The following is a 27336-nucleotide window of genomic DNA, read 5'->3' as shown; positions in this document are numbered from 1 at the left end:
GGTAACAATTTTGAAAATTTACAATGAGTTGTGGCTGCATGGTTGTTTCATGGGATACATCTCTTGACTCTTGAAATAAATGTGAAAACAATTTCTAGAATGGGGAGCTAGAACCCCATACATCCACATTAGTGTAAATCTAAAGAGATTTAGATCAACATCATGCTTCCAATGATTGAAGTGCTATCAAATCTACTCCAGAAAAGAGTAAATGGAATCTCAAGATATGGTCAATGTGAGATAGTGAGGTGAAATTCAAAACTCTACTTCCCCACAAAAGTAAATTTCCAATAAGTTGGATGTACTTAATAAGGCAACAACAACCAACCATAAATATGACGATAGATGTGTAAAGTCAATGGTATTCAACAGGATTGGGAGTACAATGAGTGCATTCAGATGTTAAACAATTTCATTTTCATCAAAACCCCAAGGAGAGGAACAACCAGTTGCAGGTCTATTCTGTTGTGAAGGTGAATCAGTAGGAGAAGAGAAGGAGAAACAGAGAAGAAAGAGAAAGGAGTAGGAAGAAGAGAGAGAAGAGAGGAAAGAAATAAGGGTTCGAAAAAAAGTGTCACTGAGGGTGATCAACCCTTCTCCTGATGAAAGTAAAAATACATAAATGCAGGATGCAGCTACACATGAGTATATATCCCCATGACACCATAATACATGAAATTCCCTTCATACCCTTACAACAAATATTCCAACACTCCCCAAGCTGGGAATAGATATAAAAAATCCCTGGCTTGCACAAGAGGGTATGAAACATTGGAGACTTCAGTCATATGGTTAAGACATCAGCAAACTGATCTCCTGTCTTCAAAAAGAGTGTACAAATACATCCATAGTCAATTTTCTCCTTTATGAAACGACAATCAACCTCAATGTGTTTTGTATAATCATGTTGTACCAGATTTCTAATAGCTGCCTTGTTGTCACAATCTAGTCTCATGGAGTTAACGATTTGCAAGCCCAATTCTTGAACCAATTTCTTCAACCCAAAGAGTTCACATACTCCATGTGAATGGCTCTAAACTCTGTCTCCATACTTGATATGGCAACAACAGATAGTTTCTTACTTCTCCAAGTAACCATATTTCCACCGACAAAAATGTAGTACCCTGATGTTGACCTTCTATCAGTTACAGGAACAGAACCAGCCAAATCAGCATCAATGTAGGCCTTAATTCTCAAGTGTTTATGTTTAGTATACAACAGTCCCTTTCCTGGGCTAGACTTCAAGTACCTAAGAATTCGATATACATCTTCCATATGGCCAGTTCTAGGAGCATACATAAACTGGCTTACTACTCCAACAGCATATGCCATATCTGGACGAGGGAGAGAAAGATGGATCAACCTTCCTACAAGTTTCTGATACCTATCTACATCAAAGGATGGCCACTATCTACAACTAGTTTATGATTTGGCTCAATGGGCGAGTCCACAAAATATTCCTCTCTTTCAAAAGACGCAAAACATTCCTCTGACAGATGTGACCTCCCTTTTTTATCTTGACACTTCAATTCCCAAGAAATACTTTAAGGCACCAAGATCCTTAATGTCAAACTGTTGAGCTATATAATTTTTGAGCCTCTTTACTTCCTCTTTGGTCATTTCCAGTTACTACAATGTTGTCCACATAAACAATTCGACTTGTAATTCTACCATTGCCTTCTCTGGTGAAAAGGGTGTGGTTTGCTTGACTTGGAGTATGCCCATTTCTTAATATGGCCTATCTAAATCTTTCGAACCACCATTTGGAGACATTTTAAGACCATAGAGAGCCTTCTTAAGCCGGCATACTTTGCCTTCAGTTGTGAAAATTTTGAAGCCAGCATTACATTCCTTGCATATACACTTCCTCTTCAAAGTCACCATGAAGAAATGTATTTTACACATCAAACTGATACAAACGCCAGTCTTGATTTGCTGCTAAGGGCAAGAGGACTTTTATTGAATTGAGTTTAGCCACTGAAGTAAATGCTTCTAGATACTAAACTCCATACACCAGAATATAACCTTTAGCCACCAGCCTAGACCTATATCTCACAATCATACCATCTAAATTATGTTTAACTAAGAAGACCCATATGCAGCCTACAGGCATTTCATCCTTCAGGAAAATCAACAAACTCTCAACTGTTCTCATATCCTCACACATGGCTTCCTTCAATTTTGGATCAGTCATAGCCTCAATGACACTCTTAGGAATAGTGGTTGATGATAGGCAACTGAGTAAGTAACACATATAAGAAAGATTGAATCATAGGAAAAAAATTTGGCTATAGGATTAGTACAAGACTTTCCTTCCCTAACAGCAATAGGAAGATCTAACTTTGGATGACAAGATGGGATGTTACCTGAATCAGGAGACTGACGTTCAGGATGAGGATTCGAGGGGGGGGTTGTTGGCATGTCTTCTTCTATACAAAATCAACTCCTCCTTTTCACCTTCCCCAATTTTGTAACTTTTGTTGATGATTATTCACAGGCCACATCTCATGGTATTCAAGCTCTGAAACCATATTGAAGTTTCCTACATAAAAGATTAAGCTCAAAGGTGGAGATACCTTCCATGTGTATAGGTGAAACTCCAAGGTCCTGGTTTACCAATGTGGGACTATCCTCCACACTCCCCCTCACATGTTGCAACTCTTTTTGGGTGGTCAATCATGTGGCATTTACCGCTAAAGAGGACCAATTCACCTTCACAACAGGATACTGTAACTTGGTATCAGAGGAGTCTATCACTTGGTCCTCTCTAGTGGGAGAAGACAAGGAGAAACAAAGAAGAAAGAGAAAGGAGTAGGAAGGAGAGAGAAAAGACAGGGAAGAGATTAGGGTTAAAGAGAGTGTCAAAGAGGGTGATCAACCCCTCAGGCTATGAAAGGAAGACTACATAAATGCCCCTACTTATAAGTATATTTCCCACATTAGACCATAACACATTTTCCATTCATACCCTTACACAAGTATTCCAACACAACCACCCTTGAAAGAGATCAGTAATCAGGTTTGTTTTCAGTAGGAGCTTCCTACGAAGATCTAATACCAAAAGTGGCAGAGAATTCATCTTTGAACGACTCTTGGAGCAGAACAGTCCTACCAAGGGTGAAGCTTATGCCTTCATGATTGTTCTTGATAGGAGTCTCTCGCTTAAAGGCGAGGGAAATCTTCCTAGTATCTGCTATTCTGCTGGATTTCATTTGAACTTGTAGCACAAAAAATATAGATGTCTCAAGTCACGTGAAACCAGGATGAAGAACCTATCACTCAATTATTCTCGCTGCGGAATCACCAGAATGTCAGTAAACATTTTCTAAAGGAATTTAGGATTCCCTGGATGCTGCCAATAAAAATTTTTGCTGGCCTCACAGACCTTTTACTACACAAGGGCAGATTTTATAAAGATTCCTCCATTTGGATTTCTTCTTGGAATAAATAACGATTCTATTAGAAAAGAAAGAAGTATTAGAGTAGAAAGAAGGGAGCCACTACTCTGCTCTAAACAAGAAAAAACAAAGACTATAGCCTTCACATAGGAAGGCACTCCAAACACTCTGGAACAGACATCTCCCAGTTTAGCTAAACAGCCAGCCACATTAGGTATTCAAGTGCTTGGGCATCAAGGTAGCAGATGTGTCTTGAGTCCTCTACAATGATGAGTCATGAGCTCCAATAGATCATATCATAGAAGGGAACTAAGATCTATCCAAAAGATATGCAAGAGAATGCTATCTATTTGTTAGAACATCAGATTCTTATAATCAGATTAGAAGAAACAGGGAAAGAAGAAGAGAACCACGCAAGCTCCAAAGGTGAGAGAGAACCTGCGGCTAGAACAGAATGTTCTACCGCAAGTCTGTCCCTCACTATTAATAATAAACCAAAATAAGATGATAGGACAATACTGCCCCTTACAACCACTCGACTTAACATAGACCTCAAGAGCCAATAGAAAATAAATAGAAAGACCAAACTGCCCCTAGTCCCTGACGCTAATACTTCAACACTCCCCCTCAAGCTGGAGTATATATATCACCCATGCTAAGCTTGTTACAACAAGAACGGAAACTAGGAGCACATAGTGACTTGGTAAACACATCAACTAGCTGACTAGACGAAGAAACAAATGGTGTCTCGACCAACTTCTTCAAAACAGTACTGCAAACGAAGTGACAATCCACTTCAATATGTTTGGTCCTCTCATGAAAGACCGGATTACTAGCAATGTAGATGGCTGCCTGATTGTCACAAATCACAATACATCTTCATAGGAGTCGGGACCGGAAAACCAATCTCAAGGAGAAGCAACTGAATCCACATCAACTCAGCAGTAGTATGCGACATAGCTCTATAATCTGCTTCAGCACTAGACCTGGCAACCGTGGTCTGTTTCTTGCTTCGCCACGTAATCAAGTTCCCGCCAACAAAAGTACAATACCCTGTGGTAGACCGACGATCACTAGCTGAACTTGCCCAATCTGCATCAGAGTACGCAAATAACTCCATATGTTTATTGGAACGATAAATAAGCCCCTTTCCAAGAGCATCCTTCAAATATCTAAGAACCCAAATCGCTGCATCCAATGAGGCTTACAAGGAGATTGCATGAACTGACTGAGAACACCAACAGCAAATGATATGTCTGGCCTAGTGACAGTCAAGTATATTAGCTTTCCAATCAAGCTTTTGTAGGAATGTACCTCTTTAAGAGGTTCACCATCATCAATCCCAAATTTTTTACTTGGATCCATAGAGATATCTATAGGTTTTGCAGCAAGCATACCAGTATCAGTCAAGAGATCTAAAACATACTTTCTTTGAGACAGGTTGATCCCCTTTTTGCTTCCAATAACCTCAATCCCAAAAAAGTAATGAAGCTAACTCAAGTCTTTGGTCTGAAAATGCTGTTGTAAATAATCTTTTACCTCCTTAATGCCACCCTCATCATTTCTTGAGACAATGATGTCATCTACATAGACAACAAGAACAACCAATTTCTCTCCTCGGCGATGAAGAAACACTGAATGGTCTGAAAAGCACTAAGAAAAACCATAACCAATCACAATAGCACTAAACTTCTCAAACCATGCCCGAGGAGACTGTTTCAACCCATAAATAGCCTTGTGCAACCTACACACATGTCCACCATTCTCCCCCTAAGCAACATACCCTGGAGGTTGCTCCATATAGACCTCATCAAGTAAGTCACCATAGAGGAAGGCATTTTTAATGTCTAACTGAAATAAAGGCCAATCAAAATTTACAGCCATAGAAATAAGAAGGCGAACTGAATTCAATTGGACCACAAAAGAGAAGTCTCAAAGCAGTCTACACCATAAGTCTAGGTATATCCTTTAGCTGCCAGGCGAGCCTTAGGCCACTCAACAAAACCATCAGAGTGATACTTGATAGTATACACCCACCTACACTTCACCAGGTCTTTACCAGGAGGTAACTCCACCAACTCCCATGTATGGCGAGTCAATAAGGCATCCATTTCCACATCCATGGCTTTCTTCCAAGCAGGGATAGCAAGGGCTTCAGTGTGGGTGCGAGAAATGGTATAAGTGGACAGAAAGTGAGCAAAACTATGATAACAGGACGGAAGATGTGAGAGAGACACAAACTTATCAATGGGATAAGCAACTAAGGATTTTTGGGTACATGACCTCTTACCTTTACGAGCAGAAATTGGGCAAGGCATCTGGTTCAGCTGGTAAGTCAAGAAGAACAAGTAAGGGAGGATCCGCACCATAGGTTGAGGACCATACATAAAGAGATGGAGATGGACCAGTAGTATCTGTATTGTGCTGCCCAATATGCCTCTTACACCGATACACCTGCAGTGCAGGGTTAGATAGAGGAACAACCATAGGGATGGGAGGAGGGTCAGACACAGTCAAAGGATCATCCGACAAGGTCGGCTGATCAGAGAAGTAGGAGGTACCTTCAAAGAAGGTTACATCAGCACTAACAAACTGTCTCTGAGTAATGGGGTCATAACACCTGTACCCCTTCTGAGTACGGGAGTAACCCAGAAAAACACACTTAGTTGACCTAGGATCTAACTTATCACCTGGTTGATGGAGATTATGAACAAAACAGATACAGCCAAAAACCTGAGGTGGTAAGTCCGGAAATAAAACAGAGAAGGGAGACTTACCAGCAAATACAGAAGAAGGCATTCGGTTAATTAAGAAACAAGCAGTAAGAATTGCATCACACCAAAAATGTTTAGGCACATGCATATGAAGCATCATAGCACGGGCGACCTCAAGTAAATGTCTATCTTTTGGTTGCGCTACCCCATTTTGTTGAGGGGTATAAGAACAACTGGTTTAGTGAATCATACCATTATCATCACAAAAGGAAGAAATTTCATTTTGAGCAAATTCTAAGGCATTATCAGAACGAAACACTTGAATAGAAGCTTTAAATTGGGTCTTTATTTCATTGCAAAAATTGTGAAATACATGTAAAAATTCAGAACGATCCTTTAAAAGATATAACCATGTAAGTTTGGAATGGTCGTCCACAAATGTGACAAAATACCGAAAACCATGTCTATTCCTTGCACGACAAGGACCCCATACATCTGAATGCACCAAAGAAAATAAAGAAGAACTACGGGGCACAGTAAGAGATGAATAAGAAGCACGATGATGTTTACCCAACTCGTAGCCCTCACACTCTAACTTATCTAAAAACTTAAATTGCAGAAACAAAATATTTAACCTAGACAAGGACAAATGTCCTAACTGACAATGTCATTGAAATGGCGACTCTCCACCAACAGTAGTTGCAGCTACAGAAGCACATAGGGCAGCATCATAAAGATAATATAGGCAATCTTTCTCACGTCCTTCACCAATCATCTTCCTCGTGTGAAGATCTTGAAAAAGACAGTGAGAAGGAAAAAATGTTATTGAGCAATTCAGATTTTTAGTGAGTTGATTAACTGAAAGAAGGCTTAAGGGAAATTGAGGTACATGTAATACGGAAGAAAGTGAAAGGTCAGAGTTAAGGAAAATAGTACCATGCCCAGTAACAGGTGTAGAAAAACCATTGGCAAGGAGAACAAGTGGAGTGTGAGAATTAGATGAAATGGAGCTTAAAATAGATGACTTACCAGTCATGTGAGCGGAAGCCCCATAATAAATAATCCAGGGTGTAGAAGTGGTGGAAAGAAAAGCAGGTGCACCTGCATGAGCCAACGTGGCAGTGGAAGTAGACACCCCAGTAATGAAAGTGGATGACTCTAGACTCTTTATGCGGCGCATCAACTGATGAACCTCATCACGAAGGGTGGTGGAGGAATCTGCCACGGCTGAACCCGATTTAGTATCACTGGGTGCAACCATGTTTGTACCACCTTCAGGAGCTGCATAATTGGCCAAGTGTTGAGCCCACTCTGGTTTCCCATGCTTGGACCAGCACGTCTCAATAATGTGATTGGATTTCCCACAATAAGAATACTGTCAGGCAGCTTTGTCAATATGCTGCCCACCTGAGCCACGACCACTAGCACCACATCCTCCCCCTGAATTACGGCCTCTGCTAGTAGTGAATGTTGAGTTTTCCTTGGGAGTAGTGTCAGGTTTGGAACAAGGAGAGACAATATGCTGCAGCCTAGCGTAAGTATCATTGAGTGTGGGGACTGATTCACCAGCCAGTAAGTGACCCACCCTTCACAGCCTTCAAATTTGGACTCAACCCAACCAAAATTTTTGAGACAAAGAACTCGTTCCGTTGAGCCTTCAATTTTTCAATATCAGTAGTAAGGGGCTGAAACACATTCAGCTCTTCAACAATCCCCCTAGAAGCACTGTAGTACTCTTGAAGTGACTTGTCAACCTGTTGAAATTGGAACAGCTTCTCATAAAGATCATAAATCCGGGTCATACTCTTCTCTTGAGAATATGTCTCCTTCAAGTCATCCCACACTCCCTTCGCAGTCGTGTGAAACGTGACATTGGCAGCAATATCAGGTTCCGTACTGTTCCATAACCAAATCAAAATAATTGCATTCTCCTTCACCCAAGGACTGTAGTCCTTTGAGTCTGGAGCCGGTGGAGTAGAAGTAATATAGCTAAGTTTGTCCTTAGCCATAATGTAGACACGGACATCTTGTGCCCAAAGGAGATAATTGGAACTCCCCTTGAGTTTAACCATACTTATCAAGGCGTCGCCTTGGACGCCATGGGGGGCGCCTTGCCGCCATGGCGGTGTTGCCTTGATTTTTTACCCTCTAAAACGCCATGGTCGCCTTCCCGCCTTGATAACTATGAGTTTAACGGAGGTAAACTGCACATTAACATTATCTGTGGTATTCTTCGTATCAGCCATAGTAAGAATATTGTTTCAAGAATCGATAAAGGCAGCAGCAATGGTTCTTGAAGATGTGAATTAGGATCAGCAACACACACTGACTCCAGTAGTATTAGAGGCTTCAACAAGGGCCAGAAGATATAACCCAACAGCAGCCAGAAAGAAAAAAATTGAAGGAACAGCCCAAGAGGAGATCGAACTCAGATTTTGGAGAGAATGTCACCCACTTCAATTATGCAGCATAGGCAGGTAATTTGATGTGCAATCAATTACAATTAATAACTAGGAACCACAGCACCAGAGTCTTCAATCAGCATAGCCTCAACACAGCCAACAGAGGAGATCGATTTCTTCATGGTTTTTGCCTAGGATCGATATTTGCAGTCCTTGGCTGTAGGAAATATAATCTTCAACTTAGCAAGCATCAGTAGTGTAGGTAGGGATAAAACATTCCATTAATAATGGAAGGAGTAATTTTAATTCATGGTAGAAGCAGCAATAGGTGGCTGCACACCACAAGGGAAAATCATGAAAGGGAGATCAGAAGAAAAATCGTGGAAGGGACCTAATCTGACTGATACCATGTTAGAACATCAGATTCTTATAATCAGCTCAGAAGAAACAGAGAAAGAGCGGAAGAAGAGAACCACGCAAGCTCCAAAGGTGGGAGAGAACCTGCGGCTAGAACAGAATGTTCTACCGCAGGTCTGTCCCTCTCTATTAATAATAAACCAAAATAAAATGATAGGACAATACTGCCCCTTACAACCACTCGACTTAACAAATAACATAGACCTCAAGAGCCAATAGAAAATAAATAGAAAGACCAAACTGCCCCTAGTCCCCGACACTAATACTTCAACACTATTAATTGACTGGTCTCTTAACTGCAGAAAATTGCACAACTGCAGTTTAGAGATGATTTTGAACTTATGGAAGGATATGTTAAAAGTACAGATGCTGTAGATGGTCTGTTTTTTAACAGCAACTTAAGCTTCTTATGTTCATGCATTGGAAAAGTCTCTTTCCCTTCCATACTTTATACTTGATATAATTAATCCATCTGTAGAATGGATATCCTGTCCTTTCTGTGCCTAAAACCAAAATATCACACAAAAAATATTAAAAGGCTGACAATTTCGCAGCTTTCCGAAACTTTCAGTGCAACCTAACCTCACAAGAAATTTCTCATCATTTCACAAATGGGAGGATGGATTCCATGGGTCATGGCACATCTTTCAAAAAGCAAAAGAGTAACTGAGTCCCTGGAACACATCCATGATTTGAGTCAGGAATCATTCCTCATCTCCTAAGGTAGTATTGTTTCAGTCAATTAATCTGTGAAGCCAGCCAGCATTGCGAGAAAATACTTACATATAATTTCTTCTCTTCTTAAATTTCTTTCACTCATCAAAGATACACCCCAAGCCCCACCAAAAAGAAGGGACCTTCTAGTTTGAGTCACCAAGCATAGCAACTAAAAGCAAAACAAAGCTACATAAAAAGATGAAGTATGAAAACAGAAAGTAGTACCTGAACTGCATTTGACTCCCCTCCAACAGGAGCAAGTGCTAGGGCATCAGCTGCATTTGTTGCACCCTCTAATCCAGGGACATTTTGCTGAGCTGAGACAGAAGCTCCAGGAGGACCTTCAATAGCAAGTGGACCCAAAAGATCACCAAGGAGATCTGCTGAAGGTGCACCAGGTTGGGGATCTACTATGCTCAAAGTCCCATTTGCATGGGTCAACTCTTGGTCAACTGCATTAGCATCCTGCAATATAATCACTTTACATCAAATCCTACTTGAAACTATTTCTTAGATATCTGTATTGCAATTTGCAAGGAAACAAAGGGAGTAAGATCTTACTGCATTACTGCTGATGCTAGGCATTTTAACAAGGCTAAGCTGTCCAACAGGTAGAGATCCATTAGCAGGGCGTTGATCAGTTACAACCAAGGCATTTGAAGTCTGCTGCTGGGACCGCAACTTTATGGCACTTTGCTCCGCAGTATCAACTTCAGTATCTTCAGCTTTTTTGAGTAACGCAGACTAGTTGTCACAAAAATTAATATAATAAGTATCAACTGTCTTAGCATAAACAATATAGATGACAATTTTTTTTTTCTGATAGATGAATGCAGCTGAACAAACGTTTGCTGTGAAAACTGGACCCTCCTCTTTGTTCATGATTTTCATCATCTTCATGACAAGTTTATTTTTCTCTCTTTTAAATAAGTATGATTTGTTTTAAGCGCACCAACTCAAGTACCTGCCGTTCTGGGAACTTCGGCATTTCAGCCAGTATATCCATTAAAGCTGCACCTTTCTTACTTAATGCAAAATATTCAACAGCTCGCTGCTGTATCTCTGCGTCAATGCAACTTTCGTACCTAAATGAATGCATCAATGAATTAGGTCTAACCATAAAAGTAAGAAAATTTCCACTTTAACTAAGTGAATAAAAAGCTTAAATCTCACTTGTTGAAGATTGCCCAAACATGATCTTGTAATTCTGGATCTGGGGGCTGAGTGTGCATCAAGATCTTAGCATATGTTGAAAGAAGAATAGGAACGGTACCAGCCCTGAGAAACAAGCCAATTCTAGGATTAAGGAATGGGTGAACACCACATATTAGAGAGCAAGGGAACAGACCAAAGGTCAAATTGACTTACGATACAGTAGGAAGCTTCTCATGTATAATGCTGAAGATTTCCTTCGGACTACACCCAGGTCTTCTTGTCAAAAGGTGGCTGTACTCTCCAAGGAGATAAGCACTAACCTATCACATTAATTCCAATTTAATGAACAAAGAGTTGTAATTCCCACCCCCTATGAGGATTTGTTGTTATTGTCTGTTAATTCATCAGTAAACTGTATCAAATGTAGATATAGCAAATAAAATGGTTAGCAACTTGAGGCATAGAAATGCATACTCTAACAAAGAACAATTAGAAGAAACAACAACATTGAAAGCAAAACGTTATAGACTAGGAAATTTTCTAAAACAAAAGATCGGCAAATGGAATCCCTTTAAGTTGTTTAGTAGGCAAAAGGGAGATATTCAAGCATTTTCTCCACTTCCCTTTGCGCCAAAGGTATCACTTCTAGTTGCAATAGCGGCACATCACAAAATCTTCAAATTACATTTGGCAGACAAGGTGAGTGTGATCACAATGCAATAGTTTTACAAAGATCTCAGCGTTCCACCTAGAGCAATAGTCCATGCCTTCATCATGAATCATGATAATCACATGTAAAGTGAAGGAATTGTGTCGTAGAACTGGAGCATAAAAACCAATATAGGGAAAACCAAGAAACGACCAATGAGAAAATTCAGGCCCCTTAAGTAAAAGACTTGGACAACTATGAGGGTGTTGACAAGACATCAGGCTAAAAATGACAGTACAACATGGGCTACAACCAAAAAGAACTGACCTAACCTGATTTTTCGATGGCCTATTCTCAGATTAAGGCTACAGGCAATGTATCAGGGCCAGATTATTGAACATATGTTTTGACTTATAATTCTAACCAACAAAAGGAATTAGGTCATGGTTAAGTAATTTAGAATTAAACTGTACCTCAAGCAGTAATAGTTATTCAGTTCTAAAAGTCAGGCTAGAGATGTACCCAACCAGCCTTAGCTATATGTTATACTCTTCGCTAAACAAGCTTCAAATCCCATTTCACCTTTTCCGTACCAGCATCATATATCCAAGTAGCAGTTTCAGTGACCATATCAGTCATTGCCAGATGTAATGAAAAAATCCATGTATTTTTGTTTATACAATTTACAGTGGGAGGACAGGATGATCTGAGTTTGGGATGCAGGTGGGTCTTTCTCAGTGGCAGCATAGATGCTCTCATTAAAGAGCTGAATAATGAAGAGGAGTTGAACTGTTGGAAGTCAGAAAAAGTCTGGAAAACAAAGACTCCACCAGAGCGACCACTTCTGCAGGCATTCCGGCTTAGGTTAAGACACTGACCTAGGATAAACTGAGGAATAAAGAATGGCATTTAGCTGACAGGTGCTACTCTGCTCGTGAGGGGAGGAATTTGTGATATATCTATTTTTCTGAAATGTCCTTTGGTGGGTATAACTGAACTTGTTTCCCCATTCTGTTTTGAGTATTTGTATCACAGAGTGTAGTGGTATTGATAAGTTGTTGTGGGAGAATGGCAGCATATGATGGAATCCTGTTCCATATGCAATTGTGAGGGAGTTATGGAAGGAAACAAGAAAAGTACATTTTCTTGAGATCACCCCAAAGTTTACCCAAGAACTTGTGTTGTTACAGATTAGACAATGGCAACAGAAAAATTATTGGTGTAGATAGGAATTCTTTTGATTCCAATGGGCTCTACACTTCTATGTGCTATCTGATTGTATGCAAGTTTTTCCCTACTTCTGTATAGAGTAAGGGCCATGAATATGAAGAAAATGGTGTGGATTTTTTGGGTTTTGAGGGTACTTTCAGTTCCATTGTACAACATCCTATCAAATATTAAATGAAACTATTTTATTGTTGCTGATCCAAAAAAGAAAGAGAGAAAAATAGACCCCCATTGCAGGAAAAGAAACAGTAAATAAAACAAACAGATATTGCTCAAGCTGATAAATTATCAGCTAAGTATCAGTCGATAGGGCTCAAAAGACCCTTTGCATGTGTATCTAGCACTCATAAAGCCCACAGGAAACAATTCCCATCACCCAGAAAACCAAATAGCATAGATCTGGATAAAAGAGAAGATGTTTATTTCTCACCTAAGTTCTACCTACTGAGGAGGCTTATGCAAAGATGTAGAGCTTGCAACAAGGATCTTCATATGGTCTTTATTGACCTAGAGAAAGCCTATGACAGAGTCCCTAGAGATTTAATCCAACATGTTCTTGAGAAGAGAGGGGTGTCGAGTAAGTATAACGAGGTAATTAAAGATATGTATGAGGGGGTGTGGTGACTAGTGTGAGATCTGAGAGGCCAAAGCAAAGAATTCCCAATTACGGTTGGGTTACATCAAGGATCAGCCCTAAGCCCTTATTTGTTTGTGTTTATCATGGATGAATTAACCAAGAACATCCAAGATGAGGTGTCATGGTGTATGCTCTTCGCCGATGATATCATATTGGTGGATAAGACAAAAACAGGGATTAACACCAAGTTAGAGCTGTGGAGATCAACCTTGGAAACAAGAGGCTTTAAGATTAGTAGATTAAAGACGGAGTATATGATGTACAACTTTAGTCACACTTTGATGGATGATGACATGGTGAAAATTGAGGAGAGAGATACCGCCAAGTAACTATTTCAGATATCTAGGGTCTATCACACACAAAGAAGGTGACATAAATGATGATGTTAAAGTGGGATGGATTAAATGGAGAGCTGCGACCGGAGTTCTGTGTGACCGACACATTCCTTTAAAGCTCAAAGGAAAATTCTACAGGTTTGTAGTCCGACCTGCTATGGTGTATGGGACGGAATGTTGGGTAGTTAAGAAGTGTCATGTAGCGAAGTTATGTGTTGTAGAGATGAGGATGTTCAGATGGATGTGCGGCAAAACTAGGAAGGATAAAATAAAGAACGAATGTATTAGGGCTGATGTGGGAGTTGCCCTTGCCCCGATAAGTGACAAGCTCCGAGGATGTCATCTGAGGTGGTTTGGCCATGTACAATGGAGGCTTGGGGACGCCCCAATAAGGAGAAGTGATCTGATGCAGATTGAAGGGACTAAAAGAGCTAGGGGTAGGCCTAAAATGACCATAGGTGAGGTTGTGAAGAATGACTTGCATAGTCTAGGTCTTGTGCCAAGTATGACCTCAGATAGATCCTTTTGAAGGGCAAGAATCCACGTTATCGACAACAAGTAGCTAAGATTTTCCTGATTTTTTGGGCTATCCTCTTTCCTCTTACTTTCATTTTCCATTTTCCGTTACTCACTTTTCTTATCCAAATTCTTCATTTTTATTCTTCATTCCTCTTACTTTCCTTTCCCTTTGTGAGGACCTCAGTTCTCTCTACTTTATTTTGAATGGATCCATGTAGCCAACCCCATTTAGTAGGGATAAGGCTAAGTTGTTGTTGTTCTTTGAGAGACTATGCAATGCACTCAATGGCAATGAACCTTTTTCTCATTTATGATTACTGCCGATGATCAATCCAAAACAAGAATTTATGGAGATTGCCATCTCATCCTAAGATTAAGGCCTTTGATTGTAAAGCAGCTCATTCACAAGATAAAGTGCTTGCCCCTGCCATATGCCACACATACAGAATCAGTGGTTCATTGTTTATTCACTGCCAGGTATCATTAAGGATTCCAGAGCACTTTGGAGTTGCCGTCACTTTGCTCATGGAGTTACTCTTTGGGAAGAGGGGCAGGTTCTTGTGAAGAATGGAGATGCACAATTGCATCTGTATATGAAGCACAGGACACTGTTCATCCCACAATGGTCCAGATATGATCAACATCAAGGTTGCTATGTCCAAAAGCTTTTGCGACATCATCAATTGTCTATATTCAGAAAGGGTGATAAAGTTCTTCTCAATTGACACCATCTATTACCCAGTGAAGATCATCCTCCTTGCATTTTCACCAAACTAAATTTTGATGGATGTTCTTCTAGAAAACTAGAATCGGGGTACGAGGGAGTTTCACATATGAGTAGGGGACTGCATAGTTTTGCATATTCTGGCAATTAATAGGATGACTCCATTGAAGAAAAGTCAATGCACAACTTCGGGAACTAATGTACAGGATGATTAGAACACAAAATTTGGGTTGGATAAAATTCTATCACGTGTCTTTGAACAGCAGTAAAAAGCAAGCTTTGAGATCTTTTGTGATCTCTATCAATATATCCCGTTTTGGATTAGCAGCAGATGGAAGAGAGAGGGGGGAAAGGAGGTACGAAGGGAAAGATACTGCATATTCAAACAAGTTTCTCCAACCACATGCCAAACTATAAATTCATGCCCTCTGATCCAATTCAAGCAATAGCAAAAGAGCCTGGACCTTTACCACAGTTTCAGTTGGATCGTCTTGCTGCTGCAGATCCACAGAGTTCATTTGCATTCAATACATGTTATCTTCACTAGTCCTGACCAAGCAACACAAAGCAGCTAGGATCTCTTTACAAGTTATTATTCTACCAACGCAGCTTGGTTTTACATAGTGACTCACTAGAGTTCTGAATATTGATACAGAAATTTGCATCAACACACCAACCAACAAAGCATAAGATATGCACTTTTGCTGACCCCCCAAAAAAAAAAATCAGGGAAAATAAGTGATAGATACAAGATGCACACCTTCACCATTGTCTCATGTATAGCAGGCTTGTCCATATAGTCTTTGGCCTTCGCCGCCGCATAAGGCTGATAATAACATGTATCAGGCATAAATACATCTTTTTGAAAAGGTCAGGCATATACATATGAAATATAATCCCCTTAAGTAACGGAAAAAGGTCAAAGACAGAAATCAAAACACCTGTAGATCTTCATTATTCGTAACAAACTGCACAACACGAAACCATATGTCATCACTGACAAAATCCCCTGCCTTATCAATCAACTGAAGAATCACATCAACATACCTGTATAAAGAACAAAGAATAAGATCTTGTCAATTCATTTACAACATTAACTTGCACTGGACTAACATGCACATTATAATCACTAAATAAGAACTAATAAAAGAGGTACTATAGTTGTCAAGATATGCCGCCTAAGCGTCCAGGCACACTCTGCTGGAAGGGCGCTTTGGTCGCCAAGGCATCACCTAGGCGTCATCTAGGCGCATAGTTGGTTCCCCTTGACGTCTAGGCCCCCCTCCAACGCCTTGGGTAACCTAGACTCAGTGACAACTATTTAAGGTAATCTAGATGACAAAATAAAAATGAACTGAAGTTCTAGAAGACGCATCAAACTCCAGAAGAGACTTATTTCAGGTATTTACAAATAAAACAATTGAAAGTCTCCCAGTTGATGTGGGATTATTCCCAACACTCCCCATCACATGTTGCCCCTCTTTTAGGCGGCAGTACACGTGGCACATGTGGCCACTCCACACACACACACACACACATATATCACTGTTTATATATGTAAGTAGAAAACTACAAGTATGTCCCTTACAATGCTGGATATTACAACTAAAGAAATAAACACATAAAGTTCCATGTATACACTTATACCCATACATACTACTATTATAACAGTATAGATAAGTATATAACCATGATCAATTATCATGAACATAGTTGTTTAGAATGCCCATCATAAGTATATCATATTCTAGTATTATACTGCCATAATCATCAATCGGTTTTAAATCTAGAATGAATTCTGCAAACAAGAAATGTTTTTTGTAAAGATAATGAATAAACTGGCAACAATCTAGATGTAGATCATGATCCTTGTAAGTTGGAAAATGTAGCACAGAAAGTTACAACTGCTCCAAATCACACAGATCCTATGACACAGGATCCAAGATTTTTCCTTTTAAATGTACTATATCATAAACCGTATTCATTTACGCAAACTTCCATACCAGATGATCAAGTCTATAACACAGGATCCAAGATTTTTTGCTTTTACAAGTACTATATCATAAACCGTATTCATTTACATAAATTTCCATGGTAGATCAATTCAAATTCAACCGCATGATTTGCCATTTGAATTCAACTAAAAATACCCAAAAAAAACTACTTTATCCAAAAAAGGAATTACCTTCTACCATAAATAACAGGCCAACCCCCCCCCTCCAAAAAAAAGGCATTCACATGTGGTTCCCCACCAAAAATACGTATTAATTATAACCTATGTACTATAATCTACTTATATATTGGAATCAAATCCAAGATTCTGTTGTTTGGAGACACCGTCAGTTACATACAGAACCTATCCTCACCATGATAGATCAGGGGCAAACTTTTCCGCAAGAATAGCAGCTTTAAGAGCCAGTTCTTCACGCATTGCAAAGTCTGCAGCCTTGAGATACTGAAAGAAATAAAGATATCAGGAAGATGCCTGTTTCAATTGTCGGGAAAGAACTTCTCTAAGGAAGTAGGATGTGAAAATAATGAAACAGCCAGCAGTGTTCACAGGGTTTTAAAATTCAGAATCGGCATCCGAATCAGTCAGTGCCAATTCCCGATTTGAATCGGTTAAAGTTGGTAAAATTAGTCAAAACCAGTCATTAATCAGAGTGAATCGGTGTGCATCGGTCGGAGTGGTCAGTGCCAATTCCGATATTCCCGATTGGATTCACCGATTTTTGAAACCCGGAGTGTTCCACTCATGCTAAAATCAGGAAAAGCTATTGGATTTTCTTAACACTCACCTGCAACAACTCTTCAACTATGTCCTTTGCATTTGTGACATCACACATGCCATAAAGTAAATCAAGAGCACGCCTTCTAATACTGCAAAAAAAAATGAGGGTTCTTTTCTGTTAGATAGGAAAGGATTAACAGGAGACCTTCACATACACAGAGAAATAGAATATCTAAAAGTGCAAAGTTCCATGACAGTTCAACCGTAAATTGCTACTATCATGTATGGGAGTGTCTGAATGACACCTCTATAGGTGTATTTAGAACTTGACACCTTCTTTTAATTGCCCCTTATCTTATTCTGAAAAGTTCTTTAAATTAAGGGTATAAAATGGTTTTCAAAAATAATATGGAAGTGACATATCATTATGTCATTATCAAAAGGTGTCACTGTCATGCACTTTTTTCAAAGTACACGTGAAATAACAACTCTCATTAGAAAAAATTGTGTGTAATACTAAAAGGACAAAAAAAGTAAGGTTACAATTATTTGACACCTTGAGGGGTGTCAATAAGAAAATCCCATCGTGTATATAAATTACATGTGGCCAGAACAAACAAGTATGCCCACAAATATAGGAACAACAGACCCAGCTCCCACCATGGAGCTTGTACAACCTGACAGCGAAAAAAAGCTGCCTTTCTCATGGTGTATACAGGACACCCTTTTTTGTAGGGGGGAGAAGGGGGAGGGGATTATATTAAGTATATGATCCAACGACAACAACAGCAAGGAACACCCTAAGGGGCAAACCCAAGGGGGGGAGTGGGGGGAGGGGATTGTATTAAGGATATGATCCCACATATAAACCATCCCTGTTAATCCCCTCCTTGATGAGCTGATCGAACAGAGAGTTTGCTGATCTGAGCCACCAAAAAAGAAATAAATTCCCTTGGAGAAATAAAGACCTGGCTTTCCTGATGAAATTAATATATCACCAAGGCCCACCAGAAGTATGCTGCAACCAATTAATCATGGATTTGGAATTCCCCTCAACGATGACATCCAACCAGTCCATAGGACACATCTTAGAATGAATCTTCCAGAGAAAACACTCTAAAATCAATTTTGTAAATAGATATGCACATAATCATTGGCTTAATCAAGCAGCTTGCATAACATTTTTATAGACTTATCAATGCATACAAATCCTGCAATTTCATTTTTCGTTCCCAGAAATAGGAAAAAATATTTCACTGTATAACATTTTTATAAACTCGTTGCTGCAAATAAATTCTGTTATTCCTTTTTCATTTTCCATTAATGACAAAAATATCTCACTGATAACTTTGCCTCCAAGAAACTTCCAGCAGAAAAATATCTAAACAGCCACAGAAACAAATAGATTCAAGCTTATATTTTGTTGAATCAGAAAAGCAAACATATATTAGGATGAAATCAAACCACTTGAAGAAAGGGAACAATTAATTGATTCTAGAATCAGGACTACCTGCCTGAGTGCCTGATTACTGGAAAAGACTCCCATCCAGAAAGAGTACCCAGCTCATATGATTGAACAGAACTAGTTTATCAAAGTAAACCATTTTGTAGAAAACTAAATGACCTGAGGGTTGCATAGGTCAAACCATGCAAAGGAAGAATATTGGTTTCCGAGCTCTTCTGGCATCATCTTTTCACATGTAAAAGAAAGATCCTTTTTCAGCAGCTAGAACATTTGGGACATTTTGGGCTGAAATATGCTAAGGATCACTTATCAGAAAGGATAACCTCATACACTTGACCACAAAAAATGACAACAATCACTGCAATTATTTGTTAATCTAGTAAGAAAAAAACATAATTGCGCTCGAAAATGTCTTCTGCACCATACGATCATTACTTAATTACAGACTTCCACCAATATATCGTCAAAAACCATCAAAAAGAGGGAGTAACTTTCAAAAAGAGAACGTATCAACCAAAATATCTTCCAGAGTTCAGCATTCCAATTGTAAGGATTAAGGACACCAGAAATCAGATCATCATGTAACTCATAGTGTGTAACCTGATATCAGGATCCTTCAGTGAGGCAATAATCTGGGCTTGGTGCCTCTTAATAATATCCTGCACATCTGCTACCATCAACATCCGGGTCATATTCTCCTGCACAAGAACAATGCACATTATATCATGAATATATATGAATCAATGGCACGATATAACCTTACACTGCAGTTAGGACCATAGGGAGCATATCAACCCATTCTGACCCACTGCAGTTCCTCACTAGAATAAAGCATGTAACTACAATAAAGAGATCTCAAGAAATTTGACCACACTCTTGATCCAGAGAGCACTTACCAATCCAAGATATCGGATATTGGGCTCACGGACAGCAATAAACTTTCCAAGCAATGCAACACATTGAGACATCATTTCCTTTTCAGCATCAAGATGCATAACCTATAATAGAAGAGTTTAAAAGAAATGAAATTATAAATAAAATTTATGGTTTCTTTTTATCAATTTATAGAACAAAATTTATAATTAATAACTGATCCACATTTTAGACGTAAATTTAGAAACTTGCATACGGCAGTAACAGAATTAAACCCTTGCTAACGTCAAGACTCATTTGATATGAAACCAAATGCATCAAGTAACTTGACGGTTAAGAATTTCCAAATCATTTTCCCATGAACATGATATAGATCCAAGACAGCACATAAACAACAACAACAACTCACCTTATCCAAGACAGCAAATATAAATCCAAAAAACTGTTACATTGCAAACTTACCAATGCAAGGGCTTCGAAGAGAACAGCATGGGATGCGTTATTCTTGTTAACATTTTTCACAACATCAGTTCCCACTAGAATACGTTGTAAAACCTACAGAGTCCAATAACAAAGTTGATGAAAACCACCAGACCCTAAGAATAACTTTAATATATCCCATAAAGAAAGGCTGACCTCAAACAATGATCTTCTAATATTTGGATCTTCAATAGCAGGAAAGTATTGAAGAGCCCTCATTGTCTTAACCTGTAAAAACCATGTACATATTAACAACTGCTAAGAAACCATTTCCATAGAATAATCATCACAGCTTGCACAACATGTACTTATATAAAGTAGAAAGAATGAACTGGAAAACACATACAAGTAATACAACTAAGGATTTCAAGAAGCATCTAACAAAACTGTACACTTAGCCACTTCAAGTGACTGTTAATCTGCCATGTAACTCAACACGGAAGGGATCAACATTAAACCCATTTGTGCAATCCATTACCTTTTGACCTTTGCTATCCAACGTAAGTTTATTTTAAGAGCAACAGTTCACCCAAAAATCGAAAGAAGAAATGTAGATTGTTCCAATTATTTTTACATTAATTGTGTAAGAAAATGATGACCAATCCACCCAATATGTTTACACTAGAACATTCTTCTTGTGTATCTTCAAAGCCACTTGGTCATGCAAGGGAATAATCTCACTTTCCTTGAATGTTGGTGTCTTCCATTTTCCTTCCAGAATATCATCCCTTCTGAGGTGCACATGTATGATTGCCCAATAACAGGATAGTGAATGCATTATAATAATGGGATTGTGTAGTTTTGGAAAACTCTCACAGAGAAAAATATAACCTTCCTCCCAGGAGATTTTAAATTTTCTTTAGTCATGTTAATGCTTGCCAAGTTGAGCTATTGCAAGTTTGCAACCACCAGGTTGCGGGTCAAACATGGAAACAGCCTCCCCACAAAGTGGGGGTAAGGCTGCATATATTTGCCCCTCCCAGACCCAGCAGTAGTGGGAGCCTCGTGCATTGGGACACTGTTTTTAATGTTTGCCAAGTGAAGTTACTGAATAAAATAAGGTCATTGACAATATGAGCTGAGAGATCTCGAAGAAATGTCTATTATTGTATCAATGAGCCAAATCCTTAATGAGAGCCTCTTCTTTTCTAACACCTTAGTCATTCTGCCACAAACTGGGGGGGGGGGGGGGCAGAAGAATGATAGTCACTTTGGCTTGTCATTTGACTTGTCATTTGACATGTAAACTTCTCTTTCCATCAATGATCCAAAGCATCAAGAGATCTATCTCATGTCAGCAACACTGTACAACCATTAGAGGCTTCACAAAAGAATGCTCTAATGTGAAACTCTAACAGATGCTCTTTAATTACTCAAGGTCATTAAAGAGTAGGCAGCATCATGAGGGATGATAAAGGAGTGGGATTTGGAGGTCTAAATGGGATTACAGGCAAAAAATTCTACCAGGAAAGAGATCAATCTTTTACCATGTAGTTGCGAGATCTGGACTTCACTTTCTCTCTTACCTACTTTTTCCAGAAGATTATCCATTCAACTCAATTAACAAGGGAAGTGATTGACACTTGTTCCCAGAAGCATTGTAGCTGAGGGGGCGATGCACAACATTACATTTTGACTCAGCCAAGTTCTAACAAAGACAACTAGATAACGAATTTGTCAGACAAGGAAAGGATCTTGTGATGCAGATCGGAGAAGGATCTGATGTTCCAGAGTAGACCAGCAACAGAATAGCCTTATTTCAGTGCCTGCGGCAGCAGCAAAGAAAGGGGAAAAACAGGCTATCGATTCGAGGAGAAGGATAATAGGGAGACAGAAAAAGAGAGGAAGAAGTATGAGAGAGAAGAGACAACAATCTCAACTCATTAACAAACTAATCTAATTCTATTCTGTAACAAAACTGAAGCTAAAAACTAACCTGCAGCAGGACAACTAGAAGAAGAAAGCAAAGAAGAAAGAAGAAGATCTGAGAAGAGAAGAGAGAGTAAAACCGAGAGAGAGAAGACTTCTCACGATTTAGTTGAATGACTAAATCGTGAGAGACAGGTTTATTTATAATAGAACTTTAAGTGAATTACAATAGACAACACCCAAAATACCCTTGAGACATAAAACTAATTAGAACTAACTAGAAAGAACCATAAAAGACATAAATAACCCCAAACAACTAAACACGATAATCTTAACACTCCCCCTCAAGCTGGAGCGTAGACATCACCAAGATCCAGCTGGGAACAGTCACTTGCAAACTGTGGTCGAAACAAAGCTTTGGTAAACATATCTCCAAGCTGAAACTGGGATCGAACAAAAGGAGTAGGAATCAACTTCTTCAGAACAGCATCGCGAACAAAATGACAGTCAACTTCAATGTGTTTGATTCGTTCATGAAACACAGGGTTGTTGGCAATATAGATAGCAGCCTGGTTATCACAGCGCATCTCCATGGGCTGATCACTGAAATAACCAAGCTAATGAGTAAAGGAACGAACCCACATCAATTCAGCAGCTGTGTGAGCCATAGCTCTGTACTCAGCCTCTGCACTGGAACGAGCAACAGTAGTCTGTTTCTTGCTCTTCCAAATAACCAAGTTACCACCAAAGAAAGTACAATAACCTGTAGTAGATCTACGATCACCACCAGAACCAGCCCAATAGGCATCAGAAAATCCAACAATGCTAGTGTGTCCATGACGGTGATAGACAAGCCCCTTGCCAGGAGCACCCTTAAGGTAACGTAAAATACGACAAGCAACCTCCCAATGAACTTGCTTAGGCGTCTGCATGAACTGACTGATAACATCCATAGCAAAAGAAATATCAGGACGAGTAACTGTAAGATAGATAAGTCTACCGACCAGGCGTCAATATTGGTGTGGATCACTAAAGTCTGTGTCATCAGAAGCACCAAACTTGACATGAGGATCCATAGGAGTATCAATAGATTTACAACCCATCATACCTATCTCATCAAGTAAATTAAGAACATACTTCCTTTGGGACAAGCTTAGACCGCGAGAACTGCGAACAACCTCAATGCCAAGAAAATACCTGAGGTTACCCAAATCCTTAATCTGAAAATTGTCGATATGTCTTCACCTGTGCAATCCCAGAAGCATCATTACCAGTAATAATAATATCATCAACATATACTGCTAAGATGACCACATTAGACCCCTATCATCTAACAAAGATAGAGTGATCAGATTAGCACTGAGAAAATCCACAACCACCAACAACACTGCTAAATTTATCAAACCAAGCACGAGGAGACTGTTTCAGTCCAGAAATTGCCTTATGAAGGCGACAAACTCGGACACTATCCTCCCCTTGAGCAACATAACCAGGAGGTTGCTCCATATACACCTCCTCCTGCAGGTCACCATATAAGAAAGCATTCTTCACATCCATCTGAAAAAGGGGCCAGTCAAGGTTAACAGCCAAAGAAAGCAAAATACGAACTGAATTCAACCTCGCAACAGGAGAGAAAGTCTTAAAATAATCGACCCCATAGGTCTGGGTAAACCCCTTGGCAACCAAACGGGCCTTGTGCCGCTCCACAATACCATCGGGATTGTACTTCATAGTGTACACCCAACGACACTTAACAAGATTCTTACCAGGTGGGAGATCAACCAAAGACCAAGTCTTAAGAGAGATTAGAGCCTCCATCTCCACATCCATAGCATTTTTCTACTCAGGGTGAGACATAGCAATGGTATAAGAAGTGGGAATAAAAGTAGAATGTAATGCAATAGCAAAAGCACGATAATGCAGGGGAAGATGAGAAACAGACACATAATTTGCCAGGGGATAAAGATGACGGTTAGTGTAAGTACGAGTACCTTTTCTCTAAGCAATAGGGAGATCATCAACACCAACAGTAGGATCTGCAGTTAAAGAATCAGCTGGTGGCGGTAAAGGTGTGACCGCAATAGGTTGAAGTGGGAGCAACGGTTGTTGTTGGTGACGACGCACATAAACCTGTACAGGCGGGGCAGCTATCGGTAGAGGAAGAGGAGCAGGGGCAGTAACCCGACCAACTTCATCAAGAGTAACATCAATGAAGGAACCAGCAAAATAAGGGAAACTCTCGAAAAAGGTAACATCAGCAGAAATAAACAGTTGGCGAGTAACAGGGTCAAAACATCGATACCCCTTCTGGGTATGAGAATATCAAAGAAGCAAACACTTAACAGCCAGAGGAGATAATTTATCAAGCCCTGGGCGAAGCACATGAACAAAACACTGACAACCAAAAACACGAGGAAGAGAGAAAACAACCCGATCAGGAAACACTATTTTGAAAGGAATTTGATTATTTAGAACAGATGAAGGCATACGATTAATCAGAAAACAGGTTGTCAACACCGCATCTGCCCAATAGAGTTTGGGAACATGCAAATGAAACATCAAAGAACAAGTGACATCTAACAAATGGCAATTTTTACGCTCTGACACACCATTTTGTTGGGGTGTATATGAGCAAGTAGTTTGGTGAAGAATGCCATTGTCAGAACAAAAATGAGAGACCTCACGCTGAATTAATTCAAGGGCATTGTCAGTAAGCAAAATTTTTAAAGGAACACCAAATTGAACTCGAATTTCATTATAAAACTGTTTGAAGACAGACACAAATTCAGATCGATCCTTCAAGAGGTACAGCCATGTCATCCGAGAGTGATCATCAATAAAACTAACAAAATAAGAAAACCCTAACCGACTTTTGACCCTACAAGGACCCCAAATATCTGAATGAACCTACTGAAATAAAGAAGTACTCCTAGACTCTGGACTCAAAGGAAAAACAGTACGATGATGCTTGCCAAGCTCACAAGCTTCACACTCGATACGGGAGACAGACTTGCAACTGGGAACAAGGTGCTACAGCTTAAATAGAGAAGGATGTCCTAGCCGATAGTGCCAATGTAAAGGAGATACGCCAGGAGAAGTAGCAACCGCTGCAATGGATGTAGTTCCCAAATCAAAGTAATAGAGGCCTCCCTTCTCATATCCGCCACCAATATTCGTCTTTGTTGCAAGATCCTGAAAGACACAATAAGAAGGGTGAAAGGTTATAGAACAATTCAAAGTTTTAGTTAATTGACTAACAGACAAAAGATTAAGAGGAAGCTTGGGAACATGGAGAACATTAGTTTAAGATATGTCAGAAGAAAAGGAAACTTTCCCATGACCAGTGACCGGTTTAGAGGATCCATCTGCAATAGAAATCCAAGATGACATAGAATGCGTGTGTAAGATGAAAACAAATTAGGCTTACCGGTCATGTGAGAAGATGCTCTGGAGTCAATGACCCACGGAGAGGATGAGGACGCAACAAGCGTAGTACTGAGTGGGCAAGGACAGGTAGATGTAGAAGAAGAAGCCTAGTTCTTGGACTCGTTGTAAGAGTTGAGAGACTAAATCATTAGAAGAGTTACCACCATCGAGAGAGGATCCGGCGATGTCGGAAGCATAGTACTATATCTCGCGATATATCGGTATCTCGCCTACGAGATATCCGAAATATCCGAATATCGCGAATATGACGAAATATTGCATTTTTCTGCATATTTGGGGTCCATCTCGGGGTTTTTGGCCATATCTAGGCACGAAACTTCATGGACAGCCTTATTTAAGCTTAATAAACACATTTAAACCATAAAATTGTAAAAATGTGAATTCAAATTGGTGTTTTGGGCTTGCACCCTTGATTGACATACGATCGCCGACCCTAATGTATAAATAGTTAAATACACATAGATTAGGAGTATATTTAATAATAGTATTTAACCATCACATATCAAGTTAAAGCCAATACACATGATGAGTGCCATGATTCTCATAAACTCCATAATATTCAATAACTCGCTTAAAGCCAAGAGCTAAATCATTAGAAGAGTTACCACCATCGAGACTCAGAGAAGTCCATCACAGTTAAGATCAATGAAATCAACTTAAGTTACAAATTACAAGTGCTAAGAATAGTAGCACGGATCAATCCCCTGCCTCATGATCGACGTCCATTGCTCTGTTTGAAGGACATATGTGGACCACGGTATAGAATCGGAGAAAAGGGGGGGGGGTGGTTTTTTGTGTGTTACGTAAATGGAATCATCAACATCTTGTAGGTAACCTATCCTAGGATATAAACTAGGGTTACCAATCGATCCATCGTGAAGAAGATGATCCAGTGTGATATGATGTTGGCGCCGGCAAGAGAGCGATGGCATTGGCTGCATGTATGGTGGTGAGGTTGGTAGTTAGGTCCGCTAGGGTATGCAAAGATGTTATTTACAAAAGATGATCGATGTCCCTGACGGGTTGGGTAGTAGTCATAGTCCCTACCCCACTAAACGCCCATATGATGATGATCCATATCTATATCCATCGTAAGGTTGTGATGCACCATAATCCGATGCCAATGGAGTGGTATGTGCGAAAATTAAAATAATTATTTAAGAGCAGAAAAATAAATCCGACAGTGAGGTAGATCGGCCATTGGTGTCTAACATATATTTAATTCATTACCATCTAAGTCATATTACCCCTAATTATTTCCTATTTTAATTGTAGGAAAATGAATTTTTAAAACCAGAAAAAAAAAAAAAAATACATATGGAAAAAAAATTTCGACACTGTGAGGCTATAGATCGGCTTCCGGTGTCTAACATATATTAATATCATCACCATCCAACAAAATTTGTACATAGTCTTTTCAAAAAAATAGTTTTAGAGGAATAGAATTTACCTTAAATAGTGGAAAAAGCTTGGATGATGAGCTTAGATGACCCTCCGATGAGTTTACCGCGAAAATCCGACAACAATGTGCTTGAACAATGGCTAGAGTGTTGGATGAGATCTGGAAGAGTGAAAGA

At 39.5% G+C, this 27336-nt stretch overlaps 1 protein-coding gene across 1 annotated transcript in view; it reads right to left on the bottom strand.

The window, feature by feature from the left end:
* The window catches only part of LOC122671668 (AP-2 complex subunit alpha-1-like), a 48528-nt gene that overhangs the window by 6002 nt on the left and 15190 nt on the right, over positions 1-27336 (bottom strand). Inside the window, exons 7-19 of the mRNA XM_043869029.1 lie at positions 20600-20671; positions 20426-20518; positions 19987-20088; positions 19691-19788; positions 17693-17774; positions 17261-17349; positions 15836-15941; positions 15655-15720; positions 11017-11123; positions 10822-10926; positions 10613-10733; positions 10210-10392; positions 9874-10113 (exon numbers count right to left, since the gene is read on the bottom strand). Of these exons, the coding sequence (XP_043724964.1) occupies positions 9874-10113; positions 10210-10392; positions 10613-10733; positions 10822-10926; positions 11017-11123; positions 15655-15720; positions 15836-15941; positions 17261-17349; positions 17693-17774; positions 19691-19788; positions 19987-20088; positions 20426-20518; positions 20600-20671 (1464 nt within the window). The remainder of the gene's footprint in view (positions 1-9873; positions 10114-10209; positions 10393-10612; positions 10734-10821; positions 10927-11016; positions 11124-15654; positions 15721-15835; positions 15942-17260; positions 17350-17692; positions 17775-19690; positions 19789-19986; positions 20089-20425; positions 20519-20599; positions 20672-27336) is intronic.

This window comes from Telopea speciosissima, chromosome 8 (genome assembly GCF_018873765.1).
Source record: "Telopea speciosissima isolate NSW1024214 ecotype Mountain lineage chromosome 8, Tspe_v1, whole genome shotgun sequence".
Taxonomy (NCBI): Eukaryota; Viridiplantae; Streptophyta; class Magnoliopsida; order Proteales; family Proteaceae; genus Telopea; species Telopea speciosissima.
Note: the sequence above shows the minus strand (reverse complement) of the source record. Positions and strands in the feature narration are given on the sequence as shown.